General features: G+C 37.1%; 2 protein-coding genes across 2 annotated transcripts; one reads left to right on the top strand and one right to left on the bottom strand.

Annotated features, from left to right (window-relative positions):
* Positions 1 to 5,482: 5,482 nt before the first annotated feature.
* On the top strand, positions 5,483 to 8,820 carry fshb (follicle stimulating hormone subunit beta). Its single transcript, XM_077228656.1, has 2 exons — positions 5,483 to 5,656; positions 6,175 to 8,820. The coding sequence occupies exons 1-2, from the start codon at positions 5,483 to 5,485 to the stop codon at positions 6,391 to 6,393; spliced, it is 393 nt and encodes a 130-aa protein (XP_077084771.1). The 3' UTR covers positions 6,394 to 8,820.
* arl14ep (ADP-ribosylation factor-like 14 effector protein) lies at positions 8,617 to 18,706 on the bottom strand. The gene is made up of 5 exons (XM_077228655.1): positions 18,528 to 18,706; positions 17,859 to 18,054; positions 17,619 to 17,759; positions 16,828 to 16,883; positions 8,617 to 9,146 (listed from the first exon to the last, which is right to left on the bottom strand). The coding sequence occupies exons 1-5, from the start codon at positions 18,596 to 18,598 to the stop codon at positions 8,918 to 8,920; spliced, it is 693 nt and encodes a 230-aa protein (XP_077084770.1). The 5' UTR covers positions 18,599 to 18,706; the 3' UTR covers positions 8,617 to 8,917.
* Between the last annotated feature and the right edge of the window lie 87 nt (positions 18,707 to 18,793).

Genomic DNA, 18,793 nt, shown 5'->3' on the forward strand with positions numbered 1-18,793 from the left:
GCCCGTTGACCATTGTGCTCGTGTTATTGGGGAGCTGTGCTCCGCCGCGAGAGGCACGTTTACACAGCGCGCAGAGCTCGATCGCCCCCCAGTGGCTGTGGCAGGCCACTGCTCGCGAACCGGTGTGCTGCAGTTCTCAAACTTCGACAGCCCCTTGTGCATCTGTTGACATCCAGTTCATCGCAACTGCCTCCCCGAGGGACTGCTGCAGAGCACGAGCTGCACACACTAAGCAGCCTGTGTGTGGCTCTGTCAAAAATTGCCACATACACTTTCTATCACTGCCTGTTTGTGTATAGCCATCGTTTGGAAAAAAAGACAAGAATGTAAACATAGCATAAAAAAAACTTATGTGATTGTGTTGTGAGGGCTCTGCAGTTCCACTCTTCCACGGTCCATTAAACAAGCAGGAGTTTATAAAAAGAGCATAAATAAAAGATTCACCTCCGTTATCTTAGCACAAACTGAGGTCCGGGAACCTCGAAGGGACGAAAAAAGGGGGTGCTACATGATCCACTGAAAACTGGAGGAGAAAAAAGTGTTTTACAACATTTCGTTTTAGAGCTGTTTTAGAAGGTTGACTCAATGTGTCAGTTAAACATGTTTAACTTAGTATTTTTTAAACACATTTATCAGATTTTGAAATGATTACTGTTCTTAATAAACAGCAGATGCATGTGATTTATAACTGTTGTTTTTTTTTGGTTTGTTTTAAAATAACACCTAAATCTGCATACTTTAAATTGTATTGAAAATGTATTTCTTAAGATTTGTACCTCTAACATGTCTTTAGCGAGTATCGCTAAAAGATGCTGTCAACCTATTGGAAAGTAGTTTTTTTCCGGAGAATAATTCTATCAATTTGTTTTTGCCTTTAGTACAATGGAAATATAATGACCAATGATTTTATTTTGGATCTTGGCATTAAAAGGTTTGAAAACACCTGGTTTAGCTCTGTCATGCAAACTGATGGCACTGTAAAACTACACAAACAACATGACAATCAAGATTATTTTGACAAAATTGTAATGCTTCAAACTGATGTTTGTATGAAAGTAAAATGCAAATGATTACTCCCACTACGCCACCTGCCTGTTTCTCCTGGCACACTATTTTATAACAGGGAGCTTTAGAAAACCAGTATCAGCACTGTGTTTAAGCCACGGGTGCTTAATGTATTACCTGGAAAGCAAATATTTCACTTTGGAAACCACGGAAATGCTCAACAAAAACCAGGGCTGTCTTAGAGTGGGAAATGTGTGCTATCAGAATGATCGGGCTGTTTGATCCAGCTCATTAGTAATGCAGCAGACATTGTGTTTGCTCTTGGTAAAACAGTTTCTATTGACCAAACTTTACAATCTTAACAGCATTGACATCTTGCTGTTTTACTATGCAAATACCCTACCTCACTAATGAAATGCAGTAGCTTGTATGGCCTTAGCTTATGTTTTGGTCTATGCTTGTCAATTCATCTGTCACTATAAGAATAATAGGGGGCAGTATTTCACAAGACAGACTTTTGTCGTTGTACTATTCATGGGCAAACACAGGATGGATGTTTTTATGTGTAGAGAGTAAGGATTCTGAATGTAGTTTGTGGGTGTGCGATTGTAAAGTAGCTTATAGTTATTAGAGTAATGGTGCTGAATGCATTGTAGGCCAGGAATGTGGTCTTGAATATGACTGTGGCACCAGTAATAAGTACATTGAGACCTGAGTAAATGTGAGAATTACTAAGTCAGGCAGCAGCATTTTGCATGCACTGATAGGAGTGAAAAGGCGGATTGTCTTATTTGGATGGGGCACTTGTCACTGCATGATAAATGAAGGTCATTAGGTCATCTTGGACAATTTCCAAGATTTGTACAAATCAGGAGTCAATGACTGTACAACCTTCAAAAGCGATGGAAAGATACTGGGGGCGAATATGGCTGAAAGAAAAAAGCTTCGTCTTGTCAAGGTTGAGCTGGGGCTGAAAAGACAAAGAGACAGACTGAGATCTGTAAAAGAAAATGAACAGAATCTAAATGAAAATTCAGAACACTGTATAAACTTTTAAGCAGATATTGGTCAAAGCAATAAAGATTAGGCCTGCAGCTATGAAATGAATGCTATAGATATTTTCTCAAAAATGTCTCTGTAATAGACCTATTTTTGGATTCATTCCATATAGCTGCCGACCAAACCATTATATATATATATATATATATATATATATAGTTAAAAGCACAGGTGAGACCACCTGCAAGGCAGGTGGTCATTATATATATATATAACCATTATATATATATATATATATATATATATATATATATATATATATATATATATATTTACACAGTAACGATTGCAATAATAGCACACTGATGCGGAATATAAACAAACAACAGTCTTTAATAAATCCAACAGGAACATGCAGGAGATAACAGGAATAATAACGGGCCTACGAATCACACGACCACGTAATAAAACAAACACACCAAACAAAGAACTGGGAGAACTGAAGGTTTGAATACACAAGGGAGGATAATCAACAGAACAAGGAACAGGTATGTAACTAAATTAACAACAATGGCATAGGCAAAACAGGAACAGGAAAAAAGAAACCAAAACACAATGAAACTTTAACTAAACATAACTCTGACAATATTGGGGTCAGTAAGATTTTTTTTTAATAGTTTTAAAGTATCTTATGCTGCTGTTATACTGTAAAAAGACTAATACTGTGAAATATTACCATTTAAAATAACAATTGTCCATTTTATCAGAATTCTGATTAATAGAAAGTTTGAAAAAAAAATTGTTTGAAAAAGAAATAAATATTGTCATCATGGCCTGGCTTCGTAAACAAAGATTTAGGAAGGACATCCACGTCTTCTACAGGCACGGTGGCTGACGAGGCCTATGCGGGACAGGCAGGTCCTGCCACAACAGCTGCAGGTAAAGGTCTGGTCCAGGATGGGTGCTGAGAGGATATGGTTCTTCCTTCTTCTCCTTATGTCCTCTATACTGGCCCTGTGGCTATCTAGGGATGTGGCCTGATGGACTGTGCGCCGCCAGGAGTCGTGATCAGCTGCTTTTGCTGCCCACTGACGGTAATTGATGCAGCAAGCAGTGAGGGACTTCTTCAGGGAGTCTGCTTTCGCGGTGCCCCGATGTTGCTGTAGCCAGAGGACAGTTCCCCGTGAAGCACAATCTTAGGTAGGTTGTGGTTCTCTATCCTGGAGACGTGCCCTGCCCAGCGAAGTTGTACCTTGAGGACCATAGCCTCGATGCTAGTAACCTCCGCTGACTCGAGGACTTCAGTGTTGGCGACAAAGTCACTCCAACGAATGTTGAGGATTGTGTGGAGGCAGCGCTGATGAAAACGCTCGAGGAGTCTCAGGTGATGACGGTACGTGACCCAGGACTGGTCAGCACAACAGCGTTGTATACACTAACCTTCGTGTCTTTTTTGAGGTTGTTGTTGATCCATACACGTCCGTATAGTCCAAGTATACAGTAATGAAGTATTTACATTAATAATTTATATATTGTTATTATATAAATTATTATATATAACTCTTGTTATTATAGTAGGCTTAATACAAATAGTGAGCTCTTCATTCATTGTCACTGTAATTAAGCAAATTATTATTGTTTAATAGATCATATGTAAAGAGTTAGATCATGTTTTTATGCTTTGTTAGCAACCTATTAACTGTAAATAATTCTCACCTTAGATTAGGTCACGGAAAATGTCATTAATGAAGTGCTTTAAACCATCCATTTATTAGACATAAATTGCATCAGTATAAAGAATTCCTTGAATATATACATATATATATATATATATATATATATATATACTGTATATATATATATATATATATATGTGTGTGTGTGTGTGTGTGTGTGTGTGTGTGTGTGTGTGTGTGTGTGTGTGTGTGTGTGTGTGTGTGTGTGTGTGTGTGTGTGTGTGCGTGCGTGCGCGCGCGTGCGTGCGCATGCGTGGCCGTGTGTGTTTAGGATTAGTAAAAGGGGATAGAATATACAGTTAGTACAGAATAAAAACCACAACGACCATGGAGAGTCCCTGGCTTAAACCACAGGTATTTGTATTTGTAAATACAAATACAATAATAATACAAATTGTATTATGTATTTGTAGACATTTTAAGGAAAACTGTATATAAATGCAATTTGGTTTAAAGTTTGGTTTAAAGCACTTAAATAATACAATTTTCCATGACCTAATCTAAATTGAGAACTGTTTACTCCTACTAACCAATTGGCAATTATTTTACTACAAACAATAATTGTGTTAATTACAGTGACAATGAATGAAGAACTGACTATTTGTAGCCTATTAAAATATTAACAATGTAGAGACTATAATATATAAACTATATGAATAAACTATAAACTAATAGTTTATTAATGATTTGTAAGAACTGTATTACTGTAGACTTATAATAAAGTGTTACCCTAAAATTCTAAATGCTTTTACTGTTACGTTAGATCATTTAAATGCATCCTTCACCAATTTAATGCATAAATTAACCAATACACATTTGAACGCCTGTGCGCATCTCAATATTTTTATTAAAACATTAATAGATAGATCTGGTGGTGAAAATGCTATTATTAGACCATTTGACATGTCAAATACATACACCAACATAAATACTAACACGCTGTATGTGCTGCAAATTGTGATATGGTCTGATGCCTGTTATTTTTCTTGTAGGAGCATCATCACCTACTGTACATCTGGTATATGAGAAACTGTTTCAAATAGGTAAAACATTAACAGATTCAGTGGAGATTGAAAACTGATTGATTTTTATGTTATTAAAATGTTATTAAATATATCCTGTGAGGCAGATTTCTTTTGTCAAATCTCCTCCAACAGAAGTAGGCTACATTCTGTTGAAGCAGTCATGTGTGGATCATTCTGAGAAGACAAGCTGTTGTTCCAGTGGTTTTCAATCCAACAATTGTGCCTTAGAACACTGACCTTGAAAAGCAGAACATTAGTGGTGGCCCTTACATGGATCCTGTTCTGTCTAAGCCTCTCGCAGACTGAATGCCATGGCCACAGGGCTTTTAGGGATTTGTGCCACCTCCACAAAAGCAAATGCAGTAGTATGATAAGACATGGCTGCTCTCAACTCGACGTGGGCGTCATGTCTGTCAGGAGGGTATAAGTGTCCATGTGAATGGAGGTGAATTGATTTTGTCTCAGCGAAACTCCAACAGGTAAGTTCATCCTAGTAAGTCACGTATCAACTTTTTGTTTAAGTTTTTGGTTGTGTTTTCCTGTGCGCTGGGTTAGCTTACTCTTTCAATTGTGATTTTCTTTTGAAAAAATATCATTTATTAAGCAGTAGGCCTAAATCATACGATAACCTCAAGATTGACACAACATGAGCGCTAATACTCTATCCACTGCAGTACCTGTATTTGATCAGCCGCACACTTTCACATTGATTCCCAGATGAGGATGCGCTTCGTTGTTATGGTGATCCTGTTGCCAGTGCTAATGAGGGCAGGATCAGAATGCAGGTCCAGCTGTCGGCTTTCCAATATCTCCATTACCGTGGAAAGTGAGGAATGTGGCAGCTGCATCACAATCGACACCACTGCCTGTGCCGGGCTTTGCAAAACACAGGTAGGATGAAGTAATATTCTTGTAACATTTAATTTGAGATGTATGTGTGCACATTTGACATATATCTTTTCAAGCCTCAAATTTATTCCTGTGATGGCAAAGTTACATTTTCAGCATCATTACTCCAGTCACATGATCCTTCAGAAATTATTCTAATATGCTGATTTGGTCCTAAATTATTATTTATGATAATGGTTCTTATCATCAATGCATTGCTGTATAATATTTTTGTGGAAACGTGCTACTTTAAAAAAAAAAAAAATCTTAGATGAATAGAAAATTTAAAAAACAGCATTTATTTGAAATAGAAATCTTTTGTAAGATTATAAATGTATTTACTATCACCTTTGATTAATTGAATGTATATAGGAATGTGTCCTATATATATATGTGTGTATTTCAGTGTGTATAAATTATATATTTATGAAACAGCGAAACTTAAGTGCAGACATTTTGTTGTCGTCGTTTCAGTTATAAGCACTAGATAAAAGGGAACTAAAATATTTCCATTTTGACAGGAAAGAGTTTACCGTAGCCCCATGATACAGTACTACCAGAACATCTGTAACTTCAGAGAATGGACCTACGAGACCTACGAGTTTAAAGGCTGCCCTGCCGGGGCTGACTCGCTTTTCATTTACCCTGTGGCCCTCAGCTGTGACTGCAGCAAATGTAACTCAGACATCACAGACTGTGGAGTTCTCAGCCAGCAGACGTCCAGCTGCACTGCACATTAGACCGGAAACCAAACCATTTGAAAGCCTGTTGTACAATTTTGAATATTTAGTTTTTCATAATTAAATGTAAATTGCATAATGGAATAAAAGAAAAACATTTCCGCATGGGATGTAAGTATCAATAAATATAACACACTGCAATAACCCATAAAAAATATTTTGGCTTTCAACAGGTCATCTGTGAGATGTTGATTCATCCTGTTTTTTTTCTGGAATCTTCTGTTGGCTCTGGTGTCAATAATCTCAGTCAGGCACAAACTGCACCATTAAAACAGCTCACATCGCATAAACAGAACTCATTTCCTGTGATAAACCGTCTGTTCCCAAGTGCTTCTACACACGGGCACGTTAATTTTGCTTGTGAAATTGCTGCGTTTTCACCAGAGCTTATAATTGTCCTTCTGAGACCAACTGTAAAAAGTTCTCTCTGTGAGGATGCTCTCTAATACACTGATCAAACTCGCTGAAACCATACTCGATTTACATAATCAAATTAGTAATGAATCAATATGAATATCAAAGAGTTTTCAGAAAAGGGGCAATCTCTTATACATAAAAAAGAGAAATTAGTTATGGCACATCACAGAGCACATCACTCATGTGTCGTAATAAAAGGAGCAGATGATAGAAACAAGAGCCAGTACATAAAAACAGATGCACTTGAAGATGTCATCTACAAATGAAAACATGCATAATTTACAGTTGCTTAGGAGTAAAAACTTCACAAGGTGAAAAAAATCTCACATTATATATTGTGATTATATATAAATATAATGAAATGGTTAATCAGGATTTTGATTAATTGATTTAAAACTGGCAGAAAATACACCTTAAATAATGACCCCAAAAAAAGGTTTACTATAGCCTTACATTGAAAGAATTGTAATGATTTTAAAAAGTTGTATCAATGCTGTGCAGCTTCATCTTTAAAATTGCTTTGCAGTTATTTGCACGGGAAAAAAAGCTTCATGCAGGCTTAGTTTTACTTAGACAAACTGCCTGTCTAGATGTGAATATTTTGAAAACCATCCAATCTGCCTCATTCGAATTCTTTTGCAATACATTATCCCTGCTTCAAGTCAACTTTCTTGCTGTTTGTACGTGTTATTGTTTTGCAGCTACAGGGGAAACTGGGCCTATAACATATTGTTCTTCATTTTGACGTTCCTGGCTCCTAGCACTGCAACGTGAGGTGGAGTGCCCTGAATGTGCACTATGAGACAAATGGGCCAATTAGAAAAACATCTTAGACAATATCTAATAGATGATATCACCAAACAAATACCCTGAGGTAAACCAACAGCTTTTTCAGATGTCATCATAGATCTAAAGATGTTGTAGGATTGAAAATAATCAAAGATATTTGAAATGAACAAAAACATTTGCTTTACTGTTTTCCACCCCCTCTTTCCCCAATGACCATTTGGAGTTCCCAAAGGCACAGAGGGGCTGATAGTGATCAAAGCCTGTAGGCCAAGATGTGTGTACTTCAGGGGGGGGGTCTATGAATTGTCACACCTTTAGTACCGTGGGGGAACTTGTATTTATCTGATTGGTCAGCTTGAATGTCTCACATTTGGGTTGTAGTCACATGGTCAGGGAAAGGATAAAAGAAGATTGTAACTGTTGCTCTGTCTCTTTTATGCTCTGGGTCCCTTTCTTGACCTCCTCTTTTCTCTTACTCTCTCTGGTAACATTTTACATATATGCTGGGTACAATTAATGATATAAGTTATCATCTCATACATCTATTTTGTAACCAAGTATAACCACAACCATATATTGTCATTAAACCTTTTCAATTACAAATAATGTGCTAACTAGTTTTGATTTGGTATTGACTTTAAAGTGATACCTGTTGCAATACAATATTGTCACTCTATATAGCAACGCTCTCCCACATATTAAGCTACTGTAACAGTGCTTATTTCCGTTGTTGGTATAAGTAGCAGTGGGTGGTAAAAGACAAGAAATGTACAGTTTTCTACAATCTTGCTGACAACGTTTCTTTAGTCATTCGGCAGTCTTGCAAACTGAACCCCAGCAGGAAATCCTCCCTTACAATGTATATTAATATATAGATAGATAGATTTTTATGCTTGGTATTTTACATACAAGTTATAGTGATTCAGTCAAAACTTGCAGTATATATCTATCCATATATTCATATTTGAAATGAGGTTAAAAGATCATCATTGTAAAACCTTGCACTATAACAAAACATTTGCACTAAAGATTTTTTATTTTTGTAAATGTAAAAGCAAATTTCAAGGGGAAAAAACAGCCACAGTATTACAGCATAACTAAAGAACTGGAAATATTACAGAAATGTACAGCTGTGACGGTATGGAAAAAAGCAAAAATACAAGATAACATTCTATATTAAACTTTTACATTTAAAAACAATAAACAATACACTGAATTAACCAAGTACTTCTGCAATGTCCATATACAAAACCAGTGCCAGTCCCTTTACGCTCAAAGGCAGAAGTGATGTCGTCTTCTCCATCTTCCAACAGGTTATCTAATTGGCAAACTTGTTGCGAATAATCTCTCCCCCTTCTACCTCCACCTGCTCGTACAACCATTTCCGGTCACAGCGACACTCCACACCGCACTTCCGAGAGCCGCACTCGGGACATGGGTAGAAGCAACCCATGCAGTCTACATCCAGACAGTCACACAGATCCCTCCCACATGAGATCAGCAAGCCCTTGTTGTCATACACTTTACTCTTGAGAGACAGGGACTGTCTGTAGGGACAAGAAAGACAGCATATAAATGTGATTAGGGATGGCCCGATACCATTTTTTTTCAAACCGATACGAGTACGAGTATTTACATTTGTGTACTTGCCGATATCGAGTACCGATACCGATATTTCTACCGCAAAAGTAACTATAGGCTCCCAGAAAAGAAGACAGAAGACTATTTTAGAACACAGGTTAGAAGACTGTTTTTATTTTCTTCTCAGCTTGTTTTAACAAGTCTAAAAATAAATAATAATGAGTAAAATAAATAAATAAATAAATAAAATTAATTTAACATAAAAGCAAGCAGTTACTGCGTGCATGGTCTGACATTACTGAATGCGCCCAAAGTGCGCTCCCTTAATAGTCTAATTCCTAAAAAGCTGACAGTTCATCGCGATCTCACACATCTGTTATTATCAATGAAGCTGACTGCACAATGAATCTTTCATAATATCCACACTTTGTTTGTTATAATTAGAGGATTTGCCAGCATACAGAATTCAGCACTGAACAAAAAAGTTTTGAGCAGTGAGGGGAGTCTATCTTAAATGCTTCTGATTAGCCATTGCGTTCAAGAAATCAACACACATGTCTGTGATTGGCTACATCGCTCAACGCTGCAAACATGTTATGAATAGAAACTCTGGCCTGTAAATCGTGTCTATTTTGTTTCAGTTGAATGAAATGAAGATCTATTAGTTTTAATATGTTGTATTCATAGATATGTCTAGTTTGCGGGAGTCCCGCGAATCGTTTTATTCTCCCGGAACCCGCACACACAGAGTGAGTGCATTACCGCCCGCGCCCGCGCTCGGCCATCAGATCTAGTGCCGCGCCGCACTCTTTTGCGTTGGGAGTGCACGTCCCTATGCCTCAGTTCACCTCGACAAAGCACTCGCGGCGGCCAGTTTCGTTTCGCAAAATGTATGTGGTATCGGGGCGTGGTATCCGCGAATTTTTATGAGTACGAGTACGAGTATATGAGGACAGTATCGACCCGATCCCCGATGCCAGTATCGGTATCGGGCCATCCCTAATTGTGATAATTCTTCCCACACCCTTAGAAAAAAAATGTTACAAAAGTTGTCACTGGGGCAGAACCTTTTCAAAAGTTACACCTTTATACCTTATTAACCCCTAAAAGGTACATATTTAGTACCATTTGAAAGGGTACTGCCACAGTGACAGCTTTTGTCAGCTCAAGATGCATATCTGTTTTGTTTTTTTCTAAGGCACATTTATAAAAGCTACTTATTTGAACTAAGGCTTAATCTCAGCCCTGTGTGTGCAACCAGGCCTAAGGCTCCATATAAAGACTTTGAATTGCCGTTGTATTCATTTAACTGAAAACATGATTTATCTTCATGATGACTGATTTCATTTGGTGTTCATGAATATGAGTATTTAGAAAGTAATGCAGCCCAGACTAAAGATTCTTATTGTCAAGTAGTCACGCCATAAGTCGACGGTGGCATAAGAAAATGTTTCAGGACTGAGAAAGAATATTATGTGTAACATTGTTTTACATTACAGAGAAACACTAAACCTAAATAATAATGAGCCTTTAATATGAATTAAACACTCAAGTGCACACAAAGCTTGCTGCAGTGCACTGGCAAAAGTAATGATTGTGAATGTGTCGGAAAAAAGCAGATGTTCTCTGAAAAGAGTGTGAACATTTTAATAATTTATTTATAAAGTGTTTGTGTCAATGTCTGCTGCGAAGATGAAGTTGACGACCCTGACTTGTCATCTCCGCAGTAAAGTGGATGGGTCTATAGAGAAAAATGCATGTTTAGTAAAACGTTTCCTTTTCAGTAAGAGCGGTACTAAATTATCTTTCACACTCCGCACTAGTGCTGCACGATTAATCATATCCCAATCGCAATGTCAAGCCTATGCGATTTTATGAAATAATTAAATGCATGTGTGGACATGACAACCCATTCTCTTTGAGAGCGGTTTGCCCATTTTCTACACAGCTAATAAAAAGAAGACCAGTCAGTTTCAGTTTAGGCAGTGGCACTTGTGGCGCGTATGATCATGCCGTGACTTTTTCCGTGGCCGCGCACAGAACAGGTGAAGATGAATTCCGAGCAGACGGACACTGAACTAGGGTGACCATCCGTCCTGCTTTGCGTTGTCCCGCACGTCGCATATTGAGAAAATGTCCCGGCATTTTCATCAGTCTGTTGGTTTTTAATTATCATATTAAGAAAACGTGCATGAGTTATTTTGTAAAAAGAAAAGTATTTTATTTATTCTTTTCACGGCGTAGTTTTTTACCTATATTTAACAGCGCTTCGTCAGAAGTACAAAGAGGCTACAATAGCAGTTTTAAATCCTATCCAATGGTTGAAAGGACAGGAGTAAACACGGTCACTAGAGGGTTGTGACGGCTGTCAATCAAAATGTGGAGCGAGCGGTGATTTGTTCCATGTGTTCCCTGTCAGAAAACAAATGGATAATTCGGTAAATTAAAATTAACAGAAATTATCAACATGTTGCCGGCTGTGGTTGTTTTAATTCACATCCTTTCTAAAAAAAAAAAAATCAAGTTTTTGGTTTAATATATATGACTGTCTAATTTCATGTTGTTTTATATTTTTTTTGTTCATCATTTATTTTGTTGGATTTTAGTTGGACTTGGTCAGAACTGTTTCTAAAATAGTTATCTGCATGATGCATGCTGCCTTTGGGCTCAGTGATGTTGAATTTAAATGTCATGTAAAATAAAGACATGTTATGTTACATTGTGATGTAATGGTGTTTGTAATTTGGTTTGTTTGATGGTGGTCAACCCTACACTGAACTGGTGGCCAGAAAAAAAATTCTACCTCTGTTATATGGCGATATTTTGGCTATAATATAACCGACACTGAGCAGAGATAGCAGGGTTGCCAACTCTCACTTATTCAGCGTGACACTTTTCACACGCCACACATCCATTTTTGTCTCACGCAGAGAAAAATCGTGAAGAAAAGAGGACACTGACACCGACAGACTAGAAAGAAACCTGCTCTTTCTAGTCTGTCGGTGCAGTATCAAAACCAGTGCAGTACAATACTCTGGACTCTCTAGATCAATAATTATCAGAAAAAGTTGAACTTCTGCATTTGTATGACTTTAATAGGGTCACTTCAAAATGTGTCCTTGACCAAGTGTCCCCGAAAGCCTATATCTCTTTAATGAATGCTCAGATCTTCTTAAAAACAAGTCAGAACATGTGACTCTAAATAAGCATGACACTTTTTAGACACATTGGACCAAATATGCCTCTATCCACCTTATTCTGCTCTAAACAATGCGCGCCGCCATGACGACGACTCCGGTTGCCTACTTCCGGTTCGTACTGTATTAGCAGTGAGAGAATGAGTTCAGGCTCTATATGTGCTGTTGTTGGTTGTTTTAACAATTCATACAAGATAAAAAGATTTTTAGAAACTGAGTGCTTTGAGCATAAGATAAAAAGGAGAGAATGCCTATGTCCAGTTCGTATCAGCTACATTCAATACCAGAGAGTACACGTTTTTGGTTAGCTGCGCTAAAACTGAAGCATCCAACGAAATAGGTGTAATGCGTTAGCAGTAGGGATGGGCATTTCAAGCAAAAATAATATTCGAAGATAGCTGGGTATTATGCAATTAATATTCGAGAATCGCACCCCTCCATCACATCACGCACACATGCATGTATAGGCTATAGGCTACACACCAGAGCATGTGAGCAAAGCGGAGCAGTGTGACGGTTAAATATAAGTTTAAAAAAAAACATACGTTTTATATTTAAGTTTCACAATATAATGTTTTTTTTATTATTTCATCTATTTTGATTATATGAAAAGGGAACCGCATAAGATGAGTCAGATATGATCATAAGATGCCCATGCCCAATATATCGGAAAACATTTGGAATGGCTCAGACATGATTTTGACCACTTATCAAGTTTTGTTTTGTAGAAAGCCTTTCTTTAAAGTGAATTTCGTTTTGTATAAATTGTATCTTCATTTTTATCAATGTTTTATCAACAAATTGCCTGGAATAATAAATAAGAAGCACAAATAGTAGATATACAGGACGCGGAGGCGCGGGCGTGTGAACTGGAGCGCGTCTGATTAATTAACGAAACTCAGCGTATAAGTTACTTGCCTCACATACATGATAAGTATATCTATAGAAAGCTTGAAATGTGTACTTCTAAACAAAATAATTAAAAACGAGCAGAAATGGCCTGCACTCTGCTTTTGTATAGGTTAATTCGTATTAAGTATGCATTTCTGTCTATAGGCGCGTTCACTACTGCGAAGATGGCGAGTCAGCATCATCAAATTCATCTTTGCAGTCGACACTTACAGAAAACACTAGTTATTAATAAACAATTCAAATGTTTAATGCATAATCATTTCATTTTGCCGGGGGTTTTTTGTGGCAAGCTTATGCGTGCGTTGAGATGCAGAATAGGCAATATATTACGAAAACGCTCATTATGGTTTAGCATTCTCTCCCATATAGTATACATAACTCCCAACCCAACTTCAGTCGTGCACGGGCATGGGCAGCCCTACTTATTTCACATATTTTCTAACCAGCACATCACTGCGGCGTTCTGAGCAAGCGGCACTTAATCTTCATAAAGCTAAGAACCGGAAAAGGACAACCGGCTTCCGGCTCAAACCTGCTATGAATCATGGGTAAATTCGCTAACCAGGAAAAAGGTGGATAACAGTTAAAAAGAACATAATGGTTAAAAATGAACATAATGGCATATTAAGCCAGTAAGTGGTATTCTACTGCCCCCTGCTGTTTAAAATAGTCATTTTGTCATGCTACTAACTAATATAATTCTATAATTCTTATTTAGACTTTATAAAAATCACTATTTTAGACTTTATAAAAATCACTATTTTAACATTTACACTCACATTTAGTAAAAATTCATCTGTTGAAGTATTGCTACTGACTATTGTAGCACATTGAGAAATGTGAATCCTGAAGGAGACTTGCAGTAAACATTTTGTTTTTCCATCACATAGTTCAAATGTCTGTATCTACAACAGAATGTGTGTGTAGTCCTAGATTTCTGAATAAATGCTGAATAATCGGATTAATAGTTTACAAAGACATTATGTGAAATGCTTATAGACCATTAAAGTATATTTTCATAATGACACATCCCAGTAGCATTGAAGAAAACAAAAACAACATTTGTTGTTGTGTGTGTGTAAGCATATGTCTAAATATGAGTGCAAAAGCACCAGTGAAAACACTTTATTAATAAGTAAAATGGCCAGCAGGGGGCAGTAGAAGATCACTTATTGGCTCAGTTTCATTTTGACAGACTTGATTTTCACCACTATTCTGCACTAAAGCAAACCTGTTTTTCCATGTTAACTATTATAAGACAATCATTTTTTTGTCAGAGTTTATCACTTAATTGCTATTGACACTTCACATCAATGCTAGCAATGTGGTAAATCATGGTAAATCACGATAGAAACATGGTAAATCAAAGTAAATAATACTATTACATGGTGTATCTTGGCAAATCATGCTAGCAATGTGATGAATCATGGTAAATCATTCTACAATCCTGGTAAATCATTCCAAAATGTGGTAAATTATCCTATAACATGGTAAATCATGGTAAACTATGGTAAATCATGCTAGAATCATATTAAATCATACTAGAATGTGTTCAATTGTGGTAAACCATGCTAGAACAGGGTAAATCATGGTGAATCATACTAGAACTTGGTATATCATGGTAAAATATGGTAAATCATGCTAGATTCATGGTAAATCATGAAAAACACAAAAATTTGGTATATCATGGTAAATCATGCTAAAACATGGTCTATTCCATCTATGTTGTGAGTGGTTAAATGCTTGCTACATAAAATTTAATGTATTTTGATGCTTTTGAGCTTAACTGCCTTAACTGCTTGAACACTGATAAATGCTGCTTGCAGCTTTAATTATTTGCGGGTTTTCGACATAAAACTTGGTGAATTGATTTTATTGATAGTACTTTTTGAACAGGATTCTGTGATAACCGAGATCATTTTGGTCACTATAATCATGAAATGAAAATTTCATGGCATTTCATCACTAGTTAAGATGCACTATAAAATCAACTATAATTGTGTGTTTTTACAGTATCTATAATATGCAAAGTAAAATAAAATAATCTCTGATTCTGTTCTTTTCTCTGACATTTAGAGGATACCAGAGTAAACAATATGAATTAAAGTTATTTAATGTAAGAAAGAGCAGTATGCTTTTGTTAATTTATCAACCTATCCTTGGGGAATAGTGGAATATTTTTTGTTAACTTCTCAGCTTAAGTTAGGAATTATTATTTAACCTTTTCATTATTTGTTGAACCATGGTATTAATAAAAACTATACAATAGTAAGAGCTAAACTATTGCTTTGTTTCATCCAATTTCCACCACCATGGAAAAAGTGGGCCGGTCTTATGCCTGAAACTCCCGGGCTGAAAAGTGGCCCCACTCCGGCCCAGTTCTATTTATTGAAGATAAATGAAGAATAAAAATGTTGTAACTTCTCAGTAATGATTTCATGTAATTTAAGTGTTTAACTCCATTAATCATAATGGCATATTTAATCTAAATCTTTACAACAGAAGTAAAACAAAGTTTAAATCATTCTTTTATTTATTTAAACTGTTATTGTGAACATGAACTCTATTTATGATTAGGACTTATAATGAAGATTTACGGTTTAGATGTGTTATGCTATGCGTCAGTTTCACTACACAGCCCAACACGCTCGCTGGCGCGGACATTTAAGAAGGGATGGATGTTTGCTTCATGTGATAGGCTTGGTGAGTGAAATTATATTTGTATTATCTTTCTGTATATGTATATTTTTTTTAGATTTTCTGTCTAAAAGTGAACAAAAAGATATGCAACTCCAGCTCACCATCGGTGTCGCCAAACTGCTCCATCTCCAAAATGTTCGTACGCATGCGTCAGAGTTTTCGTGCAGATGCGCAAATTTTCCCGTCAAGTTTGTTTTTATAAATCACAACTTGTGCGTCAGAAGTGGCGTACGCCTCTTTCAGGGCCTGTTTTGTGCGTACGCAATGGTTATAAATGAGAACCCAGAACATCGTACAAACATGTTTGTTGGCTTGTATGCAATCATGTACCACACTCTAGCAACTGAGTGGCCAGTTTTGCCACTGCAAGCACCACTCACATTTCCATCAGGAAATGTACATTATAGTTTTATACTATTGTGACAATAACAAGTTTGCAGTAATGCAAAGACGTTACTTAATTTTGTAAAAAAAATCATTTTAATTTGAAAACACAGTGCATTTAGTTGTTGTGGCTAGTTTGAGTTGAGAAATACACACAGCATTATCACTAATCTGTGTGTGAATTTTCCTTGAGAACCAAGCAAGTTGACTCATGAAACCATTTGTTTATTATGTCTCAATCGCAATATGACATCTTCTTCAAATCGTGCAGCCCTACTCCGCGCAAACATTTGGATATGCGCCTAATAATAGCGCAAATGTATCTACGTTAACCTTAGAGAGAACTTTTTTCCTGCGACTAACCGACTAATTAAAATTAGGTTGTCGAATCCTCTTCTTAGGGACTACCGTTTATTCGCCTATTAGGGGGCAGCCCTAAAAGAAAGGAAGATACCTGTCACTTGATGAGAGCTTTATCCCAGCACGTCTCCGGTCATTTATACCTCTGCCCTGTAATAAAACAAACAAACAAAAAAATTTGATAAAGGCAAAAGTATGCAGCTGAACTGTAGCTGTGAGACGTATTAATGACCCGCAGAGAAGCTTAAAAACCGACTAAAGTAAGTGTTACCAATTGACCCTTCGCAAAGACCCGCCCCCCTTAGTTACTGTCGCTTTGTCCGACAAGCTACGCGCTCTCACGCACACACCATGTTCTCACGCAGTGAAAAATACATCACGGATCACAGAGGAGACTGACAATTCGCTGACAGACAGGACAGACCAGGTTACTTTTGATATTAAACATATTAAACAAAGTCTCACCTTTCAAATTTGGTCATTTTTAAAAAGAAATTTAAACAATAAATACCGTTTTGTGGCTCTTTAATGTGTCGTGACAGATCGCTGTAGAGCCTCAGTTAAAGCTGCTCGTGAACCGATCATCTCTTCCTTCTAGTTCATTTATAGCATCAAATAAACATGAATGAACACAAGGAAGGAATGTTGTTTTAACCGCGGAAAGGCATCAGTATATTCAGTTTTTCAAGTTCAAATCCTCCCATGTTAATCTACTAACTCTCCTGACCATAGACATAATAAATATGTAAATTTATTTATTATGTCTATGCTCCTGACTGCTTTGTCGGACAAAATGGCGGATGGCGGATGTATGATTGGTCAGATCACCTGTCAATCAAGCTCCCTGCGAAGGGTCAATTGCATAATCAGTAGTGTATGTGTTACCTTCAGGCTGGAGTCTCTTATGGGTTGTCTTCTGTCCTTTGTGATTTGTTTGGCTCTGTCTTTATCAGAAAGTGAACTGAATCGACTGGAATCATTTACATCCTTTGCCACTAATCCTCCCCTGTTTTTCCGTAACTCAATCTGTAAACAATAAATAAAACTCAAAAGCAGACACAAAGATATATATATGAGTTAATAATTTGATATAATGATAATTTTACTGAGTGTTAGGATACACACCTTTGTACCATCTCCTCCAGAGTTGAAAATAGTCGGCACAGCATCCTCTCTGAGAAACAGTTTTCCATTATAGTCACGGAAGCAGTCAGGCTGAAAATGCTCCGAGCACAAACAGGAGTTTTGAGTGGGAACAAAGTTCTTTCTCCCGAGGCTTCGAACCCATTGCTCGGCCAGCTGAGGCTTGCTGATTGGAAACCTGAACAGAAAGACAGCAAAGAAGGCTCCATTAGTTATTGTTACTTTCAAGAGAGTTTTATCCACACCTCTGTTGTATTCTGAAGTCAGCCACTCGTGCAAATCAATTCGATTTAAATTAGGCCGACTAGCATAGTAATCTCTGACCAATATTATCAGTTTTTTTACACAAGCATTCAATTATAACAGTTAATTATGCTGTGGGGTCCATATCTGCGGCATAACAAAAAAAAAAAAAAGTACACACAACACACCATACTAATCAAGATTGGAAAAATACTGCGTTTCCTCTTGTTCACAAAACAAAAAGTACTGTTTAAAGTATTTTGCATTTACGATAAGATGTTAACTAGGAAACCTCTATCTGCCGTTACAGAATCTTATTGAGCTATAGCAACTCGTGCACACGTAAACACTGAAGCCTAACACAAAGCTCTAGTGTGTCAATACAACTGCCATTATGTTCACGCTTACCTATAGAACCGGATCTCTGAACCTTTAACAAACCGGTTTGAGCAATCAATAGCTGAACAGGAGATCGGCATGGTTCTGTATTCGTGATAAAAATGTAGAAGCCTGTTATTGCTCCACACAAACCAAAATCATTTTTCACATGGACCGAGTGAGCGGTAAAACGCGTATCTCACCTGCTGGGCATGCGCACTTATTTGTTTAGCGGCCACTGGGCGGCCAAACAGAGATCCATTCAGTTTCTATGAAGATCATACAGCATTTTCCAA

This window comes from Siphateles boraxobius, unplaced genomic scaffold, assembly GCF_051911475.1.
Source record: "Siphateles boraxobius isolate OS27281-9 unplaced genomic scaffold, OSU_SipBor_1 130, whole genome shotgun sequence".
Classification (NCBI taxonomy): Eukaryota; Metazoa; Chordata; class Actinopteri; order Cypriniformes; family Leuciscidae; genus Siphateles; species Siphateles boraxobius.